At 38.5% G+C, this 24,590-nt stretch overlaps 3 protein-coding genes across 3 annotated transcripts in view; 1 reads left to right on the top strand and 2 right to left on the bottom strand.

Moving 5' to 3' along the window:
• LOC113239594 (transmembrane GTPase Marf-like) overlaps positions 1-14,034 on the top strand; it is a gene marked incomplete at its 5' end in the record, with an annotated part of 27,690 nt that extends 13,656 nt beyond the window's left edge. The window contains 5 exons of the mRNA XM_026476648.1: positions 1,719-1,951; positions 4,095-4,268; positions 5,699-5,895; positions 12,498-12,699; positions 13,627-14,034. Coding sequence (XP_026332433.1) covers positions 1,719-1,951; positions 4,095-4,268; positions 5,699-5,895; positions 12,498-12,699 — 806 coding nt within the window. The remainder of the gene's footprint in view (positions 1-1,718; positions 1,952-4,094; positions 4,269-5,698; positions 5,896-12,497; positions 12,700-13,626) is intronic.
• A 1,410-nt stretch (positions 14,035-15,444) lies between these two features.
• LOC113239591 lies at positions 15,445-16,032 on the bottom strand. The gene has a single exon (XM_026476646.1). It carries the CDS (start codon positions 16,030-16,032, stop codon positions 15,445-15,447), a length of 588 nt encoding a protein of 195 aa, XP_026332431.1.
• A 4,692-nt stretch (positions 16,033-20,724) lies between these two features.
• On the bottom strand, positions 20,725-24,582 carry LOC113239592 (the record flags this gene model as incomplete). The annotated part of the gene is made up of 4 exons (XM_026476647.1): positions 20,725-20,894; positions 21,483-21,672; positions 22,252-22,389; positions 24,338-24,582. Coding segments are annotated over 4 exons (651 nt in total), but the record flags the coding sequence as incomplete, so codon positions are not given.
• Positions 24,583-24,590: the final 8 nt, after the last annotated feature.

The raw sequence follows: 24,590 nt of genomic DNA, 5'->3' as shown, positions 1-24,590 counted from the left end.
GCACACAGTAGGTATATTTATATATATATATATATATATATATATATTTGCTATATTTAAGTACTTTTGCGATCTATAATATAACACACAGCATTAACACAACGTACAAAGAACACATACGCAATTATTTAAGTAGTTTATTTTATTTTGTGACACACACGTCCGTCACTCATCTCAGCTCAGGGCTCATTGAAAACCAGCTCCACAGTCAATTGCGGCTGTGGCATAAGCTGAATGAAGTCCTTTTGCATACGCCACAACCGCACACATGACAGTACAACATTTGTAGTTGTTATATTTAGTATTTTTTGTTTTGCTCTTTGTTTGTTATTGTCTTATTTCATTTTATTTTAATTTTGTTTATTACGTCTTTTTGTTTTGTTTTGCTTGTCTAAGTAGTATCAATATTTTTTTTTTGTATCTATGTGTTGTGGCGTTGCAATAAATGTCTATTCTATTCTATTCTATTCTATTCTATTCTATTCTCTCCGCCACTCTATTCTTGCTGCATATCAACGACCTGCTGCTGATGCCCGGTATCTTTGGGTACGCAGACGACAGCACAGTGGCGGTGAGTTATGTGCCAGACGCCCGAGACAACAGTGAAGAGATCCGGTGTAAGCGAGAGGCGATGGTCACCCGGTTGAACCTGAGTCTGAAAGCTGCTTCCGACTGGGGAGATGCTAACAGGGTCAGGTTTAATGCGGCTAAAACACAGGCGTGTCTTTTCTCATCAAAACGGAGTCCCCTACACCTTACTCCGACTTTCCGAGGTGTATCCGTGCCGATAAGGGACCACTTTGAGCTACTTGGTCTGGACTTATCATCCAACCTCAACTTTGGGCGATACATCGAGTGCTTGGCAAAAACTGCTGCCAGAAAACTAGGCATACTTTTCAAGGTCAGGCGGTACTTCACACCTGAACAGCTTTTAAATCTATATAAAGCACAAGTTCGATCCTGTATGGAGTACTGCTGCCACCTTTGGGACGGCTCTGCCCAATACCAGTTAGCTGCCTTGGACTCGGTGGAGCGTAAAGCAAAGAGACTTATTAACAATAATACTCTTGTGGAGTCGAAGCTCCAAAATCTCGATCATCGCAGAAAAGTAGCCTGCTTGTCGGTTTTCTATCGGATACATTTCGGGGAGTGTGCGCAGGAACTTTTCAATTTGGTTCCGCCCTCACCGTTCCTCCATCGGTCGACTAGAAGGTCCGGAGCACTCCATTCTTATGTCGTTGATATTCCACCTATTCGCACTAAGCGCTTTGCTTCCTCCTTTCTGATGCGTACGGCAAAGGAATGGAATGCTCTACCGGCATCTGTATTTCCCGAAAAGTACAATTTGGGGCTATTCAAGGCTAGAGTGAATAGGCATTTTTTAGGCAAACGCGTCCCATCGTCGGTCACATCGTCGCTTAACATCAGGTGAGATTGTGGCCAAGCGTGTGTCTATTATATATATATAAAAAAAAACCCATAAAAATTAGACTGCCTCCGTGGCTGAATGGTTGCCATGCTGGACTGCCACGCAGAGGTTTCGGGTTCGATTCCCTAGCGGGAGAAATATTTGTATGACCTACATTTATTTCTCTACCTTTAAACAACTCACCAGATTTATCAATTATAACTAATATACAGATAAAGGACTTAGAACTCCCCTCTTTTTGTGCCGCGATTAAAAGTAGGTAATTGTAATATCGCTACACTACATACAGACCGCATGTACAACATCCTGCCGATACACAAGCGAGCGGCCGCGGCCAGCTGCATCGTGCCTCACCAACAGCCCTTCGAGGTCCTCTACCGGCTCAACTGCGACAACCTCTGCGCCGACTTCCAAGAGGACCTGTCCTTCCGCTTCTCATACGGCATCACGGCGCTAATACAGCGATTCCAGGGAAAGAATACTAACAAAATCGCCTTGAAAAACCCGCCGCAGTACACACCGGTATGCGATTGTCTCTGTTATCTTGTCAACTGCTTATGATAAAATTACAGGCACATGGGACTTGTCATGTCTCAGGTTGACGGGCGCAGTGGCAGTGCCCCTCAGATCTTTGCGATTTAAAACTCTGAGTGGCACTGCAACTGTTATGGACAGGCGTGTAGCTTACCATCAGGCGCACGACTTGTTCGTCCTGTCACTTGATATTATAAAAAAAAACTATTAAATGATTAATGCAAAGATCGAACACATAGAAAGTTTCGACTCGGTGAGACTTGAACCCACGACCACGCTGCACCGTAGACGTCTACGTGTGTGTCCAGTGAGGGATTTTTTAAAAACCCACCGCACCGGTCCCACCGCAGCTGATACTAGCGGCGACGAATGCCGAAAATCCGTACGATCGACGAAAGATCTATAACAAAACATAGGAGAATTTCGACAATTTCGGTAACTAGACCTGTGGCTCAGTTGATAAGAGCAGTTTTACGGTGCAGCGTGGGTTCAAGTCCCGCCGGGTCGAAGAAAGTTTTTCTATGTGATCGATTTTTTGTCGTTTCTTTGTACTATACTACGGTGTTCAATTAGCGCTTGCTGGGAAATAATGTGTATTACGTTCGGTCATTTATATGTTTTCAGGTTTTTGTCTACCCATGCAATCACTATGGTTATGGAAATAAATAAATAATAAATACCAATAGTAAACAGGCATGGATAAACCCGCGGCAGTATACTGCGGTCTGGAGCGATTGTTCTTATCTTGTAAAGCATTTTTGTCATTTCTTTACATGGTGTTACCAGTGCTTTGTAAAAATAATACCAATAATCAATAGGCATGAGAAACTTACCGCAATATACACCGGCGTGCGATTGTCTCTATCTTGTCAAGTATAATTTTTTTTCTAACTTGCCTTTTTTTTAAACGCTACTACGGCGTTAATTCAGCACTTGGCAAATAATATCTATATAAAAATTGACATAAAAGACGCATATACTTCGATAGGCAATAGTATCTATTAATTTGTTAAATGTTAATATCTACTGCTGCGCGTCCAATGGAAGAATAGACGCCAGTTTCATATTGCGTGTATCGTAAAAATGTGTTGACCCCTCCTACGTAAAGTATCGTATGTCGAAATTGCCAAGTTTACAGGGGAGTGTTTTAAAGTTTTGATTTCTCATAAATAAGCATAACACGTGACTTTATTTCTCAGTTTTATTCGGCAAAACTCACACAGAGTATTATAAAATCCTAGATATCGGTTAGATGAACAACCACAATTTATTTTATCATTTTACAATTTAATTTAGCATTTCTGTACTAAAGTCACGTGTTATACTCATTTCAGTGAATTTAAAACTTAACACTCCCCTGTGAATTTGGCAATTTCGATATACGATACTTTACGTAGGAAGAGTCGGTGTGTAACTGAAGGTTAAATCGTGAAAAAACAGCTGCATTATATCTTACCAGATTTTCAATCATTATTTCTGTCTATCGTGTCAAAGACGAGATAATACAGAAGACATGGTTTTAAATTTTTCACCATTTATTTTATAATGTAGTGTTAAAAAAATATATAAACGGTGCCAGAGAAATATAGAACAACTAGATCAGATCTAATTTAGAAAATCCCTTTCTCGAAATAGCACTACTGGGGGAAATGAATTCGTAGCTTAATTATCTAGCGCTTAACTTAATTTAATTTTTCAGCCATTTTTGTGCCACTGCAAGGCAAGGGCCTCCTTTTCCTTTCTCCACTCATCGCGATTTGACGCCGCTACATGCCAAGATTTTATATACGTGTCCAATTTGTCACAGCCCGAGTTCACCCACTGTTCTGGTTTAAGTACCAAGGACTCGTTCATTTCTATGTCACGGGGTACGTGCAATTTGCACGTTGTAATTCTGGCATCTTTTAGTTATCGGGGGACTACAAGTAGGCGGGAGTTCCACCCCTATTTGGTGGATATTAAAAAAATTCGCTATGGAGTGGAATTCCTTGAGCTTTTCAAGGCGAGAGTGAATAGACATTATTTAGCTTGCACGTTCCAAAAACCTTCATGCTAGTCCGGTCCAAGAGGCGAATGCCTATCTACTACGTCTGCCGTATGGAGTAATAAGTAAGTAAGTAAGTTCGTGCAGATCCCGGCGACGGTGAGCTCGACGCCGTCGGCGCTGGAGCTGGCGCCCAGCAACGGGCCCGCGGGCGCCGCGGTGGGCCCCCTCAGCGCCGAGGAGTGGGGCCTCGTGTCCAAGTTCGCGATGGGCGCGCTCACCTCGCAGGGCACCATGGGCGGCCTGCTGCTCTCCGGACTGGTGAGGAATATTGCGCCACACGTTTTGGACATTTGAATAGATATAATATAGTCTGTTCCAATCAATTTTGAACAAAAAGTAAACAAACCTGTTTGGTTAAAATTCTAAAGCAATCACTCATTGACTTACAATTATATGGACGTCGGGTCCGCGCCAAAAAGTGTCCGCACTTGTAAAGCGCTAAAATCGTATACAGAGCGCGAAACTCCGCTTTAGTCTTCATTTGTTCTACTGACAGCGCGATACTGCGATGACATTACAATTTAAATTTCGAATAGGTTGACTTGGGACATTTTTTTCGTGGTTTTTGTATTACACCCGTCGTCCATTTATTTGTAAGTCAATGAGTAGCACTTTCACGTATATTTGGAAGATTTCGACTTGATATACCATCACTTTTTCCAACAATATTCATTTGAATAGCATCGTAAAACCGTATTTGAAAAATGGTAGTCCAAAAGTGAGGTTATTATTCATCTATACTTCTATGACTTGCCTATGGTTGCATAGTGCTGTTCGAAAAAAAACATTCAGTTCAATCAATTAAAGTTTAGTAATCGATTATTCGTATCTAAGTGTAAGGATTTGATGGAGGATTTTAAAATCAAAATCAAAGTAATCTTTATTTCATAGGTAAGCATTATTATACTTGAAATCGTCAATTCGCATTGGTTAAACTCTGCCGCTCATTCGTAAGGCAGATTCCCCTGAGAAGAATGAGCAAGAAAATCTAGGGGTTGCTGTTTGTAAATAACATTTGTACCTACATATTCAACATTTACAATATATTTTTTGTTTTGCTCTCAAACATCAGAGATCGAGAGTATCTCCATGAGCTAAACGGGTTACTACCACGGATTTTTGTCATCCAAGTACGCAGAAGTTGTATAATAACCATTAGTATATAGTTTCTGTTTCACTATAGTTTTAAACCTCGTGCCAAAATGTCACCGCCTTAAAATTTTGCGGCCCGTATATTGTTGGATAATTTTCCCAAAATTTCAAATAGTGGAAAATTTTCTGGAAAAATTTGTGTAAAATTGGAAAAATTGAAAAAAATATAAAGGCCCATACTATGTCCTTGGTTTAGAAATATCGTTTGAAGTTTTATTTAGCGTAAATTATAAAATAAAATTGTATAGCTAGAAGCAAGTTATAGAAATAGGAGATTTAAAATGATTGGACCACAGAGAAAAAAAAACCTTTATAATGACTCCATTGTGTTCGTTTAGTAACATCAACTTGACAAGTGTCAACGTCAAATGTCGAAAAATATCCTGAAAAATTTGTTTTTTTTTTAAATGGAATTTTTTCCATGACCTTAGGCCAGTGTTACATAGCAAACACGTGTATGTGGCCCGAAGGGAAAAAAAGTTTGAGTATAGCTGATCTAGGATGTAAATGTAACATACGAAAAACTCTGTCCCCAGCTTCTAAAAACAGTGGGTTGGCGCATAGTACTGGCGACGGGCGTGTTATACGGAGCGCTGTACGCGTACGAGCGGCTGACGTGGACGGCCAAGGCACAGGAGCGACTCTTCAAGAAGCAGTACGTGGGGCACGCCAGCAAGAAGCTGCGGCTGATCGTCGATCTCACTTCGGCCAACTGTTCCCACCAGGTGCAACAGTAAGTGTCACCACTTGACGTCGACATATAACCAGAAATAGAGATGAAATAAATACCACCCATCCCTGGCAACTCATCAGGCAAATGGGCCTTATATCACTTTTAAATATCAACTCTCGTTTGGGCGGAAATCACAAATTAGAACTGAAATAGTACAGCGCCAACAACTGACCTGTGTGTACGTCTCCGTATTTCAAAAATATTCTGTATTTATTGTAATAAAGATAATATCTCTAACAATGGGGGGGCTGTTCCATTCAGTGGTGTGGGAAAAACAGCAATACATCTAATTACAAAACAAACGGAATCACTTTTCAGCGGTAATTAAATATGTAATTTTTCAATTTTCGTCCATTATAGCAAAGCTCAAGTTAACTGGTCGGTTTGAAGTGAAACAATTTGACGACACCCGTCAATTGTTTCGAATTCGGGCTGGCCAATCGGAGCGCAATTGTCGCCGTAATTATATGCCAGAATAGTTTCAAACAAATTAAATGACATTTCGTCTTTATTTCTGGTTATATACTCGATGCCACTTGATTATCTATCCTATCCTTTACAGGTGTCACAAAAGAAGGCATCCGAACCGCGTCATGGATATAAAAATTACGCTGTCAATCCATGCATGTCGCTAGGGGCGTAGGGTTTTTATTATTTTAGCTGTATAGGGGTTTTTCAATAAGGACATAACAATGTTGTATTTCAATAAAATACAGAATAATGAAGATATCAAGCTCAAATTTATTCCTGGTGCAGTACACATGTTACATTTAAGAATGAAATTCGATCTCGTCCATATGACCACCGCGAGCACGTTTGCAGCGTTTTACAAAAAAATATACTATGTATCTAACGATATTATCTAAAGAATGTGCTAATTAGTTACACTATAAGTCTACTTTATCCGATCATGTTTAAAACGACTTATTTAAGATTAAAATATCTAACTTTGCATATAAATTGTAATGGATGTTTATTTTTTTTATTATATCAAGTGACGGGACGAACAAGTCGTGCGCGTGATGGTAAGCTACACGCCTGCCCGTGACAGTTGCAGTGCCACTCAGAGCTTCAAATCGCAAAGATCTGAGGGGCACTGCCACTGCGCCCGTCACCCTGAGACATAACTTGACAAGTCCTATGTGCCTGTAATTTTACCAGCACCTTTACCCTTCAAAATCGGAACACAGTATTCATTTATTCATTTATTCAGTATGGCGAGTGGGCTTACAGAGCTTATCCAATACACCCACTAGCTTAGGTTACATTGATAATAAAAAAATAAAAAATTAAAATTAAAATAATCAAATAGAATCAACATGAATTAAAAATACTATAATACAATTTTAAAATGTCATAATTTTAACCTACTGAATAACTAATGTTCTATAAGTAAAAAATAGTCATTTAAAAATATGTTTGCCTTCATAAGAAGTTGTCCAAAGGAATCGGCAAATAGATCTATGTCATAGCGGTCAGCAAGCATATCGCCGATGAGCGTGAGCGCCCGCACGGAGGGAGCGTGCGCAGCGCGAATTGTACGTACAAACGGCCTTTGCAGCAAGCGCGGCCGTCTGCGCGGAGGCACTATCCCAGTCTCATCCCAACTGATGCGACTGGGCACCTGAATGCCGAATTTCTCCAGGATATCAGGACAGTCAATTTTACTGCGCACGATTGACAGATAATGTACTACGAGCATCCATTTTCGCCTAAATTCAAGCGTTTCCAAGTCTACCATGGCTGTTACAAACAAGGAGGGGTAGAGAAACGGATAATACCCATAAGTTCTCTTGTATAGCCATCGAGCGAATTTACGTTGTAGTCTTTCCACTACGAGGTTATATTTATTTTCGTGTGGATCCCAAATGATAGCGCCGTACTCAAGTTTACTGCGAACGTACGCATTATATAAAATTTTTGCTACTCCACTGTTCTGGAATTGTGAAGCAGTTCTCATAATGAAACCTAGAGTTTTGCTAGCTTTTTTGCACATGTCGGTCACATGATCATGAAAATCCAGTCTGTCATCCAATATTAGACCAAGGTCGCGAATTTTATTAACTCTATCCAGAGGAGCGTCATATAAACTATATCTACTAAGCAGAGGAGATCGTTTACGCGTAAAGGTGATCACCTGACACTTATTTACGTTAAGTGGCAATCGATTAATCCGACTCCACTCGGCCACGGCATCAATATCACATTGGAGCGCCCCAATATCTGACGCCTTACTAACCTTCGTAAAGAGCTTCAAATCATCCGCGAATAATAGACATTTAGTGTATCGGATATAGTTTGGTAGTTCGTTAATCATGAGTAAGAAAAGTGTCGGCCCTAAGGTACTTCCCTGGCTCACTCCGGATCTCGTGTAGTAATTAAGAGACTCATAACCACCTACCCTAACAAACTGGTGTCTACCACCCAAGTAACTCGCAAAAAACTGCAGAAGTTTGGGCGTGAAGCCTGAAGCTGCCAGTTTTTGTAATAAAATATCATTATCGACAAGATCGAATGCCTTTTTGAGGTCAAAGTAAGCGGCATCTACTTGTCCTCCCAAATCCATTTCAGTGCATACATAGTCCACGATAGAAACGAGTTTGGTATTTGTCGATCTACCTACGCGGAAACCGTGTTGACTGTTATGAAAAATGTTACGAACTTGTCTTGTTATATGGGAGTTTAATATCGATTCAAATATTTTTCCACAAACCGAGAGCACTGCAATAGGCCTAAAATTTATGACGTTACAGTCAGTACCTGATTTCGGTATAGGCGTCACTCTAGAGCACTTCCATATCTTCGGGAAAGTCGAATGAGTTAGCGATAGATTATAGAGATAAAGCAGTGGCGTGATAAGCACAGATATACAATCCTTCGCTATGAAAACCGGAATCCCATCAGGGCCACCAGCTGTGTGCGGGTTAAGTCTTTTTACAGCTTTTCTTAAATCGCCTTCGGATATTTCGCCGATAGAGACCGTGGTCGCGTTTGGCGCGAAACCTGCTACTCGCTCAGCCTCTGCAGCATCCAGCCGTGGCATTCCATTTAAAAACACTGAGTTGAAGTAGTGGGCGAAAGCATCCGCGGCCGCCTGTCCAGACACCTCTTTGCCGTTGTACATAAAAGACTCATCCCGTCGGCGCTGTGTTTTCTTATCTTTAATGTATTCCCAGAATTTAATCGGATTGTCAATTATATTTTTTTCAATTAATAACATGTGCTGCCTGTATGCATTGTCTATTAAAAATTTTACACGACCTCTATAATATTTGAACATTGCTTTATTAAAACATGAATTACCGGATTTAAACATTTTTAAATGAAAGTATTTATTCTCAATATTTCGAATTATTTCTGGCGTGTACCATTTGGGATATACGTACTTTTTATGAGACCTCGAATATATATTTTTTTGAGGAACATAATTGTTAATGCACTCGTATAATTTTTTATAAAACAATTCTGTGGCTATGTCTATGTCTTCTGTAGCTAACAGATCCGACCAGTTCAACAAACCCAAAGCTTCATAGAGCCCCTCAAAGTCAGCCTTGCGCCAATTCCAGTTAGGACAAAGTCCTTGGCGATTAACGGAGAACTGCACGGGAAGCGTAGAGACATTGCCCAGGGTAAACTGTACAGTTATTTCAAGTGGGGGATGGTAATTGTCAGCAGGGACAAAGGACTCTACAGCCTTGGTCACTGACACATTGATGGATGCTATATTACTCAATACAAGATCTAATACGCCGTTATAGTTATTGTGAACATTATTATACTGATGCAATTTACAGAACTCGCAGAAACAGTCAAATTGAGTTTTAACCAGCAAGCTACAGGAATTTAAATTGAAATCTCCTAAAATGAGTATATTTGTGTCGGGAAACAAACAAATTGCATTTTCAATGCATGTCAGGGCTCTTAAATATTTTTCAGCGTTACAATTCGGAGGTAAGTATACAACACAACACAAAAATTTTACATTTTTCCTAGTAATTATAGCAATTATGAGTTCCATGTCGTCTGACATTCCATCAATATTACTAAGTATACGAACAGAGAAACAATCACGTACAGCCAGGAGAACCCCGCCCCAACCGGCGTCCCCTATGCGATCACGACGTGCAACTATATAACCGGCTGGAAAAAGTTCACCATCTAAAATAGAGCTTGTCAGAAAGGTCTCAGATAGAGCAATTAAATCATAATTGCATTGTGTGACAGTATTATAAAACACAGAAGTCTTGGAACGTAGTCCGCGAACATTTTGGTAGTAACACTTTTAGTTTTTATGTCTTTCGTGCTTATTGTTTACTATCTTGTTTGGCACGAAAGTTCTGCCGCCAGGGCTTGATACAGATTCCCTCGGCCCAAACACCTGGTGACATTATTAGTTCAACTAATTTTGTTGGCACATTAAGCTTGAACGAAGCATAACTGCCGCGGGCTTTAAGCGCTTCCACCAAACAGACGTCCATTCCGCATATGGAGTTCAAGTGATTCTTCACTTGTTCTACTGTGGTCCCCTCTTGGATGTAGTAAAGGTGTAGGTAGCTTTTCATTTCCGCAGCACACAGTGTAGTGGCTCCGGGAGCGGCAGTTCCTCGCAGAACCATAGGCCGTGAGCCATGGGTACGCCTACGTTCAACCTTGGTCCACTCGCCCTTTTGGTCCTCTTCATTTTGTTTCGACATGCGTTGGTTTGTTACTGACTTCGAAGGTTGAGCAGGCAATGCAACACGTGATGACACAGATTCAGTATGTAGAATACTAGGGACTGACCGTGGAGTAGTATTTTCCTTCTGCATATGCTTTTTTGTATTTTTTGAAATGTTTGCAGCGATGCTTGGCGTCTTTCTAGCATTGGGTAAGCTGGACCTTTCCGTTTTGTCAGTTACGGTCTCAGTTAATCTCCTCCGTATGTCGTTGTCATTATTTAGCTTTGCTAGTATTGTAGATTGAGCGCCTGTTATTTTGTTAATAGCAATTTCCTGCTTTTGAAAATTATCATTCATTTGTGCCACAATCGAAACAGGTGAATCCATCATAACACTACTAGAATGCTGATTCAGTTCGTTCACTCTGACATTGAGTAACGCAATTTCATTACAGAGCACCTTAATCTTTCCAGAGCTAGAATTAAACAGTGACAGTATATCGTCTAGTTTGGTGTTGAAGAATTGTAAATTCTTTTTATAATCTAGTATTTCATCACGGATCTCTTTGAGATGAGAACATAGACCTGTTTGGATTGATTTGGAAACCGTATTATGAATTTCAGCTGTAATAAGTTCTCGTATTTGAGAAACAGACAGACCCGTAGAGCCATCAGAGTCTTTAGGCAGCGAGGAGATGGCGCGTTGCCGCTCTTTAGTTCTAAGCGTAACATTTTCATGGGCAAGAGTTTTATTCGCAGCACGAATGGGTGTTTCAGAATTATCACCACCTCTCCTCAAACGGCTTTGGCATGCTACACATATCCATGATGTGAGACAATTCTCAGTCACACATTCGTTGTCCAAACATGGAATATTTGCGCATATCTTATCGTAGATTGAGTGACACAATGAGCAAGTCACATTTTCCTCACCAAATTCCATTATACGCTTACAACCTGCACATTGTTTGCTCGACATTTTATTTGGTTATTAGGTCGGTATAATTTGGTACAATAATGAATATTGAATATACGCACAGGTTTGTCCACACAGTGATGATGTTGAGTACCGCCAAAAAGAAAAGAACTCGAAGTTTGCAGTAACTGTCGCGGCAACTTCGTGACCAGAAGGTCGTAAGCGCCGTGCAAGTTGCGTCGCTTACGCGTTTCCGTCAACGTCTCGCAGAGTCACTGAGTTTAAAATATACTTCTATGAAAGTTCTATGGATTTCTCACTAATGTGGCTATTAAAATTATGTTCAATGTTTACTAATCACTGCACTAGGTTCACTGTATTAACACTCAATAATTTTGAAAATTTTAGGTAAGAACTATGCAGTTTAACTATGTTAAAGTAATATTTTAAGAGAGAGCAAGCGGAACGTGTTAATCGAATTTTTTTTATTTAATAGTAATGCTAACATTACTGCTTGGCGGCTGAAATAGGTAAGGTGGCAGTATTTCCCTGGACGAACTCTTTCGCAAGGAACTCTACTGCTCTACTGTTTCTCTTTGACTACCACAAAGAACCTGCAAAATTTTGATTTTCAACTGAAGCCCTATAGTTATTAAATTCACATCAAAATTTTTAAATTTTCCAGCAGTTTAATGACGGTCCGCGCCCCGTCAGTCGCCATCGGGCACTTGTTGACGACGGATCTGTGGCAAATTTTCTCCGCCTGTTATTATTTCGTTCATATACATTTTCAGCGCGCTGGTTGCGGGACGCGAGAGGCGGCCCCCACACCTTACCTTTTAAAAGGTGCTCGAATTGAAATAAAATCATCTCGCTTTGAGATGATTAGTATAAAAGTATTTTTATTTTGTCAAAACTCGTGCCACTTGCTTAATTCGCGTGGTGCACGTGTGCGCTGGTACCTTTGTATGGACTTACCACAGTTGTCTATGGTTACATGGACCGTTACAAATCTACTAATTCCTACAGGGAACTCTCAACGATGTTTGCGCGTCTATGTCGGCTAATCGACGAGGCTACGACGGAGATGGACTCCGAGCTATGCGAAGTCAAAGAAGCCATTAAGATGCTGGACGACGCCTCCTCTTCTGCGAAGAAGCTGCGCAACAAAGCCAACTACCTCTGTCATGAGTTGGAGCTCTTCGATGACGCCTTTCTCAAGCACAATTAGGTGAGATCATTCTTGACTTTAAAGTTAAACCATACCATATAGCCTCCACACTTAAAGCGTGTTCTTTATGAAATTTCAGTGCAATCATTTAGCACCCCTCATGGAAGAATGGTATAAGTAAAGTTACGTCAAAAACGTTTATTGCTCCATTGGGTATAGAAAAATATAATCTACATCCTCCCAGTTCTTGTAACTCCGTGGACAATATTAATCGATAGAGTACCTCACAAGGTACGATTTGGTTTATTACAAAAGGCCACACACAGCTCGTTTCAATCGATTATAGAGAAAAAGTAAACAAACAGGTCATTGACCCGACCATAGACAGTTTCATGATGGCCAGTTGTACTGCCAACTACACATCAATTAATTAATTGTATGAATCAATTTTTTTAATTGAATAAGTTGTAATAAGTAACAGTTCTATTTGCGATTTCGCTGCTGATTACTAATAAAGAATATTTGATTCGATACAGTGATATTTTCGTCCATAGTTAGTACTTAAGTATAAGTCATGTTTGAAAAACCGCTAGTTCTTACTATATATTATACTATCCGAAATCTTATTTTTAAATCCTTCAAATTCTGACACTTACATACTTCCTCGATTGTGATTAAAATATTCGATTTACTAATCAATTGCATAAACTTTAATTGAATAAATCAAATTATATTTTCTCGTACAGTAACATTTTTCAAATACGATTTTAAAGTTGTTATTCAAATGAATATTGTTGAAAAATTGATGAGAGAGCTATCAAGTCGAAACCTTCAAAATATACGTAAAAGTGTTAGTTATTCCATTTGTTGAATGCTTGCTTTAGAATTTCAACCAAACCGGTTTCTTTACATTAACTGCAAAATGGACAGACATATTGTGGTGGCCACACTCTGTATAATTATAATATATATTGCATTTTTCTACAGGCGACCAGAGTCGGCGCAATGGTTATATCCATGACGTGGTCCGGACACCTTCCGGCCGCAAATCGGCGGAGTCGCCTCATTGCGATCCCCGCCGTGCCTTAAACGAACGACTGCGAACTTCGGGTATGACCTCAAAACACTCCATCTCGACGCTGTGTCGTGCGTATACAAGCCAATAACTCTTTTACAGTCAAACAAATAACTTTGTAAGCTCTTCTTGTTGACTGCTTTTATGATTTCTCCCTGTGTCACCTATAAGTATTACTGGATTTTCTTAACTTAAAGATTTGGGACAATTATGGCCGAAAATATTATGATAAATTTTCTCGGTCATTAAATAAAACCACGTATTTTATCTAGAGTTGCAACGAATGTTCGGTTACTATTCCGTACTTGACTTGTTCGGCCTATTTTTTGCTATTCGGTCGAATGTTGAATAACTATTCGGCCGAATAACTAAAACCGAGGAGAAAGTTTAAAAGAAACAGTAAATTATATTCCTGAACATACATTGTAAGTTCGCAAAATCACTATTTCGCTTAATTTATCTAAAAGATCAAAGGAAATGTGATATTATTAAGTTTTTCTAAGGTCAATTAAGGTAATAAATCAAATGAAAACTAGTCAAGAATTAACGCGATTGGCGAATCTTAGTTACAGCGAGCCAATCAGAGAGCAGGTGCGCAATCTTGGCCATGATTCGGTTTGCGTGCCAATTCTCATACTCAGGCCGATTATTCGGTATGCGCCGTGATGCCGAATATACATTGCAACACTAATTTTATTTCGATTGAATGTAATTTATTCAGTTATATTTGTCCCGGTCGTCAGTGCGACACGGCGAGGTCTTCTAATTACATGTGGTTAGTACTGAAGCAGTAGATTGAAATGATTATATCGTTATCTAATTTATAATATAATAGTTTTGTGACGCTCTCTCGACAACACCCGTTGTATACATGTTATGGGTACATTCCACCGTACCTGTAGGTCTAACCATGACATAAATGGTAATTATTTGTTATAGTCGTCACAAAATAATAGATCATATTTGACACATGTCATCGCAACGTAAATAGTGATGTGAACTGCAATATCGGTAACCAGTTTAAACGATTCTCACGAGAAATCGATTAAAAATTTTAGGAGTTTGTAATCGTTTAGGTTATTTTTCTGTTCATTGCTTTTCAGTTCTAGATATATCAATCAACATTTATTTAAACGTTATACAGTTTAATAGAAATAATAAGTAAGTATTTTAAGTGAGCACAACGGCAACCTGTACTTGTTGTTGTATTGTAGTTATACATTAATAGCATAGTTCACGAGGATAACCTGTACGTAAATAACAAAATTCTGAAGTAAAACAAAAGACCTCCTTATTGGAATTTTTTATTTATCAACGTCATCGGAAGATGAACCAAAACCATCTGTTGAGCTAGTTTCACCAGTCCATATAATTAACTCGTTTTCAATTAAATTATCAATATTAACATCTCTGTCAAAATCTTCTTTTATTAGTTTTCTAGTTTTTTCCACCACCTTTCTCCAGTCTTCCTTTGTTACTTTAGTACATGCTTCCTTTAATAAAGTCATCATTTTTTTTGTGGAGAACGGTGGCTTAGTATTATTACGTCCTGCGTAGCCTGTAAAAAAAAAACACTGTTGTAAAATAGTAATGTTCCTTCACAGTGATATTACAAATTCGAAAGTTTATATGTTACCTCTTTACATTTGTACTTTATTAAAATATGCTACTAGTACAAAATAAGTCTTAATATATACGAATTTAAAATAACAGTATTAAATGCAAAAATATTAACCTTTAATTTGAGCCCAAATCAACTCAATAGCATTGTATTGACAGTGGTACGGCGGTGTCCTTATAATTTTATGTCCATGCTCAAGTGCCAATTCATCAATTTCATACCTAAGTTTTGTAGGTCTATGCTCTCGCACTAATCTTAACAATTCCACTTTCAATAGCTCCATGTCAGCTTCGACACCATTCCTCTGTAGCCATGCCACCAAATCAGCCTTTTTATTTGCCTGAGTCGGCGCTCGATCTATTTGAACCGAATGATACGATGCATTGTCCATAATTATTGTACATTGTTCGGGGAGGTTCTGAAGTAAAGTTTTAAACCACTCTTTAAATTTGTTTGCGTCCATTTCTTCGTGATATTCTTTTGTACTTTTTGATTCAAATGCTAGTAAAGCATTATTAACGAAACCTCCCCCGGCTGATCCAGCATGGCAAATTATGAGGCGACCACCTTTTCCCATTGGCACTTTCGAGCTGGATGCTTTAGTGTCGTCGGTCCATGATTGTGGTACTGTGTGGTTTGAGTTCAACCAAGTCTCATCGATAAACACAACATTATCCCAATTTGTAATTTTATTCATTTCTCTCAAAAATGAAACTCTTTGTAATATTAAATCATGTCTTTCCATCATAATATTTCTTTTGTCAGACTTCTTGTATTTAAAACCAATTTTTTTCAAAATTGTAATCAGTGAGGTAGCACTCCCAGTAAATAAGCCAAGCTCTCGAAGTGATACCAACAATTTACTCACAGTAGGGTACTCGTGTCTAGTATAATATGTATAAACATGGTTACGAATAGCGTCTGCATCGAACGTGTCGATACCTGTTACAGGCTTGCTTTTCTTCCTCTTTCTAGGCGTATGTAATACGTTTTCTTGAGAGCCGGAAGGCCCATATTTTTCTTGTATGATGGTGTGTACCGTTCTTTTGCCGATTCCAAGTGCACTTGCGACGCGATTTTGCACTTGTGTCACTCACTGGTAATAGAGGTCCACCATTAAGTGACTCCCTTTCGAAATAGTCGTGTAATTTCACAACCAGTTCGCGAGTCTGGCTATTTAAAGCACGTCCTCTTTTCGACATGTTGAAAAAGAGTTCACACAGAATCAAGTCCAAAATATCCAAGCCAAGGTCAACGAGATTGAAAATAGAAGTAGTCCAAAAGCACAGCCGAGTCACAAGAAAAAACACCACGAATAACCAAGCGTACAGTCAACTTCCAAGACGGCGAAAGACTGCGCGGGCGCCGATGCAGAGTGACGCTAAATCGACATCAGTGTTGCCGTTTCAGAATTTGCGATAAAGAAAAGGAAATACAAATCTGACTTTACGGTTCTGTCTACTATAAATACTAGTATACTCAGTCTAATTTTGTAAGCACTTTAAAATTTTTGTTTTTTGTAATTAAATAAGTCATTTTTTTAAGTGAAACCGATTTGACTCGATGATAGTCGGCGCGTATTGGTTACAACATTATTATTAAAAAGAATTATTTCTTTGTAGACTGAAGATGTAACTGTTTATAAGACGTTTCGGAGTAACCCAAAATTGGATTTTATTTTGGAATTCCTGCGAAAATAATACTTGAAATATGTTTCTTTCATAATGTATAGACCTTCAATAAAATTTATGTATTTTTTTAAAACCCAATAAGTTATTAATTGCTTATTTACTGTTTCGTTGATTGCATTCAAAGTTACATACTATCGACTGGTTTAGCTGTCAAATATGATCTATTATTTTGTGACGACTTTAGTAATTAAATAAGTCATTTTTTTTAAAGTGAAACCGATTTGACTCGATGATAGTCGGCGCTTATTGGTTACAACACTATTATTAAAAAGAATTAGACTGAAGATGTAACTGTTTATAAGACGTTTCGGAGTAACTCAAAATTGGATTTTATTTTGGAATTCCTGCGAAAATAATACTTGAAATATGTTTCTTTCATAACGTATAGACCTTCAATAAAATTTATGTATTTTTTTAAAACCCAATAAGTTATTAATTGCTTATTTACTGTTTCGTTGATTGCATTCAAAGTTACATACTATCGACTGGTTTAGCTGTCAAATATGATCTATTATTTTGTGACGACTATAGTAGGGGTTTTGGGTGATTCCAAACCATTTTCAACAAAAAATAAACAAACCTGTTTGGTTAAAATTCTATGGCAACCACTCAATAAATCGAATCAGTAACACTTTCACGAAGATTTCAACTTATATCTTATAATTTTTTCCAACAAAATTTATTTGAATAGCATCCTAAAATTGTATTTGAAAAATGGTAGCCCAAAAGTGAGGTTATTTTTCATCTATACATCGTCTTGTCTATGGTTGCATAGCGCTTTACGAAAAAAACATTCAAGTCATTCAGTTTAAGTTTTTGTAATCGATTAGTAAATCGAATATTTCAAATTCAATTAATTAATCGATTTGTAGTTGGCATTACAATTGACCATCACTAAACCGTCTATGGTCGGGTCAGTGAGTTGTTTACATTTTGTTGAAAATGGATTAAAACGAAGTATAGTATTGTAACAAATAAGAGTCAACTTTCTAAATATTTGTCATTTAGGTTTCAGGTTACCGCAGTCATTATTATTGTAAAGCGGAGTGATGTCGACGCGTTATTGTTTAAGCGTAAAAAGTTATTTCAATCGACTGCTCGAGAACCCGCGGCACTTTGCATTCGGCGCGTGGTGTATCGCAATTGACCACTGATCCTCTATACGATGTATCGCTGCTATGTAGATATATCGATTATAATTCGAGTGTCCAGCCATACCTGCGGAATTAAATATGTACATTTACTCCCATTCACACAGTTGAATGCGTCAAGTACTTCTGTAAAATAGATTTTGTTATTTGTTTTAAAATTATTTATCAGCTTTTATGAGTTGTAATACAATGAAATCGCGTAGACTGCAGTCTAAACTTGTTAAAATGTTTGACATTTAGCTTGTTATATTTGTTTTGGTTCAATGGTTCCGCAACACGTTTCATTGATTTTTTTCTTCGTTTGCCTTCCCGTATATATTATCTGCAAAGTCTTGGTGCTACCAACATATGTAATAAAATTTTCTTTAGATAATAAAACAAAATTTAAAATTGTATAAAATTATTAGAATAATAATATAAAGGACATATTCTTATGATATCTGCTTATGTTACAATGCAGTATTTAAGGATATGTCATATAACGCTTTAATTGTCACAGGACCTGGTAGACGTTTAAATTCAATTAACTAAATCTCCGTTTTAATAAATCAAAAAAAAAAATCGATCCGAGAAAATGTTGAGACAAAAATCTCAAAATTATTTTTGAGTAAGGCTTTATTATTTACTACACACATTAGCGTAACGGAAAATCTTCTAAATAATGCAGGGTTTATTTCAAGTCTTCGCAATCATTTTACTTCCTACATTCTAATTGGAAATATCAAAATTAGTTGACTGTATTTTTTTTCGTTCATTTGTTTTAATCTCTTACTAATACAATTGGTTCGGGGTTTATTTTGCGTTCCTGTGAAATTTCGTACAGTTAAACAAGTGTTGTTATTTATGAAACTTTTAGTTAGATCTAATCGTATGTTTTATTTAATTGTTTGCAGTTCATTAAGTGTTTTCTTAATGTATTGTTTATCTAACGGTGCTGACATGTTCAATAATGATCGAAGCTCTAAACAAATAAAAAAATGTTTTAAAATTTTCTGAATTTGTCACAAAAATGCATTTGGAAATTAAATTTAAATTTTTTCAATAAAAACTTAAGGACGGCTGTGCTAAGACGACGTACGAACGTAATTTTTCTTCTTCTTATAGCCCCGTGGAAATAATCGATGATTTCGCTAATAACTATGTACGGCAGTTTTGTAAAAATAATATAAAGATTATGGCGGACGACGCCATTAGCCACGAATGTAATTGCTACTTTGTCCAATTCATACCTTTCTGTAAGTAACTTTTATGTATTCTACATTTCTATCTATATAACTGAATTTAAAGGTCTATCAGGCTCTCAAGTTTTATATTAGTTATCTATGTGTTTGAGTGACTGGTTTATTTATGACTCAAATGGCGTACAAACGATTAAATCTCCACGGTCAGTTACCAAATGACATTCTTGTTTTGCCTCAGGGTGCAATTTTAACTATGTGCTGGAAACTTATTAATAAACCTTACGGAAACAAATGCATCAGTAAATGCAACTTTTGTTTTTTAAATCAAGGTAATTTAGTTTTAATTTCTTCTCTTACTAAGAATTTCTTTAGTTATTATTGTATGTCATTGAATAGAACAATTTAATCGCAAAAAAGTGAACGATGTGAGAGCACATAGCGAAGTAGTGTAATTTTTTTGTACATAATCCCTATTAAAGACTCGGCTGTTTTTAATTGTTTCCTGTTTTAGATCGTTTTACAATGAATTTAGATATGGTTTTATGTGACACATAGGTGACGTAGAAACATAATTTTAACAAATACTGGATTATTTCTTTCTCGTTTCTAAAATGTAAAAGTGAAATGATAATATCTTGTTTAACTTGTAAAAATACGGTTTTTATATTGTTCGTGTAAACCGTAGAAGTTAACTTGAGCTTTTGCTTGGATGTGACTTACTCAATTATTGCAAAACCTCCTTTATAATCAAGTCAGGGTCCATGTTTCATAATGATGAGATCACTTCTTTATAATGATAAGGTCTTCATTTCATAATGATTGAAGTCTGTTTCATAATGACGAGATCTGGTTCCGAATAACGTGTTCCTTGTTTCACAATGATGTTCAGGCTTCATTACAATGAGGCTTCATAATGATGTGGACTTTATCTCATAGCGAGGTCTCGGTTTCATAATGATGAGGTCACTTCTTCATAATGGTAAGGTCTCCATTTTATAATGACGAGATCTTCATAACGTGTTCTTTGTTTCATAATGACGTTCAGGCTTCATTATAACGAGGTCTCGGTTTCATAAAGACCTAAGTGCGTCCGGGCCAGGTCTCTAGCTCATACTTCTGCGTATATTAGTGTATTATATCTCAAAAAAGTAGTTAATATTAACGTATTTACAAACAGGAAGGTAAATTGTATCTTTGAATGAATTTGACCATGTTGGGAGCCATGCGACCGTTTGATAGATAGTTTTTGTTGTCCATTGTAATTAGTTACGCGTAATTAGGAGAATTTCATATGTAAATAAAACAAATAAAGGATTCCCTTTATAAGAAAAATATTGTTTTATTTTTAAAATTATTATAACACAAAATTATCTATCCGCCTACTTATATTAATATTATTATAACATAATTTGAGATCGAGGGCTAAATTGAACAACACTGCTCAAGTTTAAAGTAAACCTATGTCTTGTAAGTAAAAACATGATTTGCTGTTAAGTCCAGCTTCTCGTCGTGTAAAAGAAGTTTTTTAGGCGGCAACTGAAACAAGAGGAATTTGTTTTATCTCTGGCCAATAAAGTTTGGAAGAGAGACTTGGAGACTTGTACAGTCAACAGCACATCAAGCTCAACCTCATCAAGCATCATGCAACGGAACAAAATCAATGTGTAGCTTGATGTACTACCGTTTGTACTAAGTTTTTTATTATTTGCACTCTGTGGACAGTCAACTCTACATTTAAATTTAACTCTATACAAAGATCGAACACAAAGGAAAATTTCTTAGACCGATGGGACTTGAACCACGCTGTACCGTAGCGCTGCTCTAACCAACTGAGCCACAGGTCAAGTTATCGAGTTGACGAGTTTCCTACGAGTTTTTGCTATAGATTTTGGTACTGGTTTTTTCGGCTAGCAGCGCCGCAAGAGACATCCAGAACTTGTCCTGTACCAGGGGATTTCTGCAACCTAAAAAAAAGTTCTGTGTTCGATCTTTGTATTAATAATCTATGCCCTCATTACGATGATATCTCTACGCGGTCCAAAGTGTAAACGTTGCTTATATAGTTATTTATTTTATTAGGTACAAACAGGACAAAAATCTTAAATAACCGCATGAGGTACTTACAATAGCGACATCCTCTTTAAAATCAGCCTTGCATAACCGAATCGCGTTGCTCTGCGCTTGAAGCCCATAGTGCGTACACGCAGCGATTGTTATTGCGTCATTCTCGTACCGAAGCCATTGCCGCAGTACCGGCACAGGTACCGTTAAGCTCTTGCTGTTGTAGGCGTGGCTCATTACTTGTAGAGCGCGCCTGAAATTGTTTGAAATATAAATAAATAACGCACACACTGAACATAGTCCCGCACTAGGGAAACCCTATTCACGAGTGCCATGGACACACAGACAACCACAAATTACATCCAAACTTACGAGAGAAATAAATGTAGGCTATACAAATATTGAACCTGGCACCTCTCCATGGCAGTCCAGCATGGTAACCATTCAACAGGTGAGTTCTTGGCGCTGTACTATTTCCGTTTTCTAATTTGTGATTTCAACGCAAACGAGAGTTGATATTTAAAAGTGATATAAGGCCCATTGGCCTGATGAGTTGCCAGGGATGGAAGGCTCTTATTTCGTGTCTATTTCTGGTCATATACTCGATGTATATAATAAATAAATATTCGACAATGTCACATACGTTGCTTTGATCCAAAAGTAAGTAGCCAAAGCACTTGTGTTATGGAAATCGAAAACAACGACGGTACCACAAACACCCCCGAGACAATATAGAAAAGTTAGTTTTTGTACACTGACCCGGCTAGGGATCTAACCCGGGACCTCGGAGATGACGACGCAGAGGTCCGTCAATGATATCATTTCTACTAACCTTTGTAAAATGGGCAGATACAGGCTAAAGGCGCAGTGGGCCAGTGGGCACAGTTGCTTTGATAGCTTGCACATTGTTATGAAGTTGCATTTTAAGTTAGCTATGGCTATGTTGTACGCTAGCAACAGTCTTGGTGAGCTGAAACATTAACATACTGATGTCACAAATTATATATTATTAATGAGGTTACTTACTATGAGCTGCAACATGACTAACAGGCCATGGATCATATAATAAATGCAGAGCGTGCCGGGCCGTTTCGAAACGACCGTACTTATCCTATTACAGAGCTCCAGCATGGCCAATAACAGGGCGACGTACCTAGAAGGACCAAGGTTCCCCGTAGTCTTCAGCAAACCCAAGTGGATGCTGAGATTCTTGAAGGAGCTTGGGTAGTAAGGCTGCTCACTGAGCGTCTGCACAATGTATGGTTTGGTGTTGTATTGTTAATCAGTAGGGTGAGCACGACAGGGCGCGACTTGCGCGTGAATGACAGAAAGCGCGATTTCTAAGGGAGAACAGCAGTATCTCAACAGGGCAAGTACGTAGCATGTATTATTATTATTATTAGGGTAGCTTCATTCAGGGCTTATGCATCCCTCATCACTGCGACCATTGACTGATCTATTGTGATCACCACTAATTACAGTGCACAGCCAAGGCCGACAGCATAAAACTGAAGGACTTTCCTCCGACAGATTTAATGTCCTCTGGTTGTGGTATGTGCCTTCCCAGTACGGAACTTCGTACGCCCATCAGGGGGTAGCATTGGGTGAGTAGATGAACAGGAGTTTCATCCTCCGGTGGCAAAATCTAGATTCTTTATTTTCTCTCTGCCCAATATTTGATATGTGCTTGTTTAAGCCACAATGCCCTGTTAAGGATCTAGTTGCAGGCAGTGTTCGGCACTGTAGGCAGATATCAGGGCTTTGAATGCTCAAGACCCTTGTTCTGTAGCCACACTTCTCGGGAACGGTGTGTGCACTCATCTTGGTACTTGGTGCAACGGGTTAGTATCCGCAACTCGACGACAAAGCGCCTATTTTGCGTGTGGTGGGTGCAGGGTCCTACTCGTGCCACCCAAGCTCCTCCAGGAAACTCAGCAGCCTCCTTAAACGTGTGCACTCATTTAGCAGAGTGAGCTTTGCCAGGCTGTATGCTATCCCTATGAAAGGTTCGGGTTCAATAAAGGTTTCCCTAGCACCAGCCTTTGCCAGTTCATCCGCTGACTCATTACCCTCAATGTCAGAGTGACCTGGAACCCAGCGCAGTACCACTGTATTAGTTTCCCCGAGAGTGTTCAGTATATTTACACAGTTCTCTACAATCCTCGATGTTTGGGTGACTGAGGCTAGTGCATGTAGAGCCGCTTGACTATCTGAGTTTATGTAAATATGCTTGCCAACATAGCCTCTTTTCAGGTTCTTCTCACGCAGCAATTATGGCGTACACTTCGGCCAGAAAGATAGAGGAGTGTCGTCCCATGTTCAGCTTGTAGCTGAGCCTGGGTCTCACACCGTGTATACCACAGCCTACGTTGGGTCCCATCTTAGACCCATTGGTATACCATAGAAAGCTACCATCCTTCTAGGTGAGACTGTTAGTTTCCCAGTCCTCCCTAGTAGGAAATTCGGTTTTTTTAAAGTTTTGTTTGGGAAGCATGACATCAGATGTCATTCTCAGAATTGAGTCTTGGGTTGATTTCAATGTCTGGGAGAGCCATATACTCCTTAACCTAGTGGTAAGCCTGTACATGCTGGTACTGGCCTCCCTATGTATGAATAAATAAAGAGGAGTCAGGTTCAGCAATGCATTTAGGGCTGCCTGAGTAGGTGTGGTGGACATGGCTCCCGTTGCTAGAAGGCACGCGATGTACTGTAGACTGGCCAATGTGACAATTGTTGTTGTTTGCACTCATACTCACGTAATTCACTATGGTCCTTACAATTGCCTTATATAACCAGGGAGTCATCTTTGGTTTTAGACCCCAACGCTGTCCCGCCATACGGCTACAGACACCTAAGGCCATCTTGGCCTTGTTGATCGTGTTAGCTAAAAAGGGAAAATTAACATATTTTCAACTTACCTTTTAAATTTAGTTTTGAGTTTTAAATACCGAAGCATTGGATGGACATCGTCTAAATTGCAAAGCAAATAAAGGCTCTCGACAAGGATTCTGTCATTCCTTAGTCCATCTTTTTCTTTAATATTTAACCAGTGGAAAAGATCTGCTACATCATCCTTTTCTGATATTGAGTCACTACTGGAGAGGTACCATTTCATACATTCAAGTAAATGTTTCTTATTGAGAACCGGATCAAAATCTTTAATGGGTAATT

Source organism: Hyposmocoma kahamanoa, unplaced genomic scaffold (genome assembly GCF_003589595.1).
Source record: "Hyposmocoma kahamanoa isolate Upper Pololo Valley unplaced genomic scaffold, ASM358959v1 99927, whole genome shotgun sequence".
Taxonomy (NCBI): domain Eukaryota; kingdom Metazoa; phylum Arthropoda; class Insecta; order Lepidoptera; family Cosmopterigidae; genus Hyposmocoma; species Hyposmocoma kahamanoa.
The sequence above is the reverse complement of the archived record's forward strand: the minus strand, read 5'-3'. Positions and strand labels throughout refer to the sequence as shown.

Excerpts from the sequence above, each read along its gene's own strand:
- LOC113239591 (XM_026476646.1), bottom strand. The coding sequence starts at position 16,032 with ATGAATAAAATTACAAATTGGGATAATGTTGTGTTTATCGATGAGACT.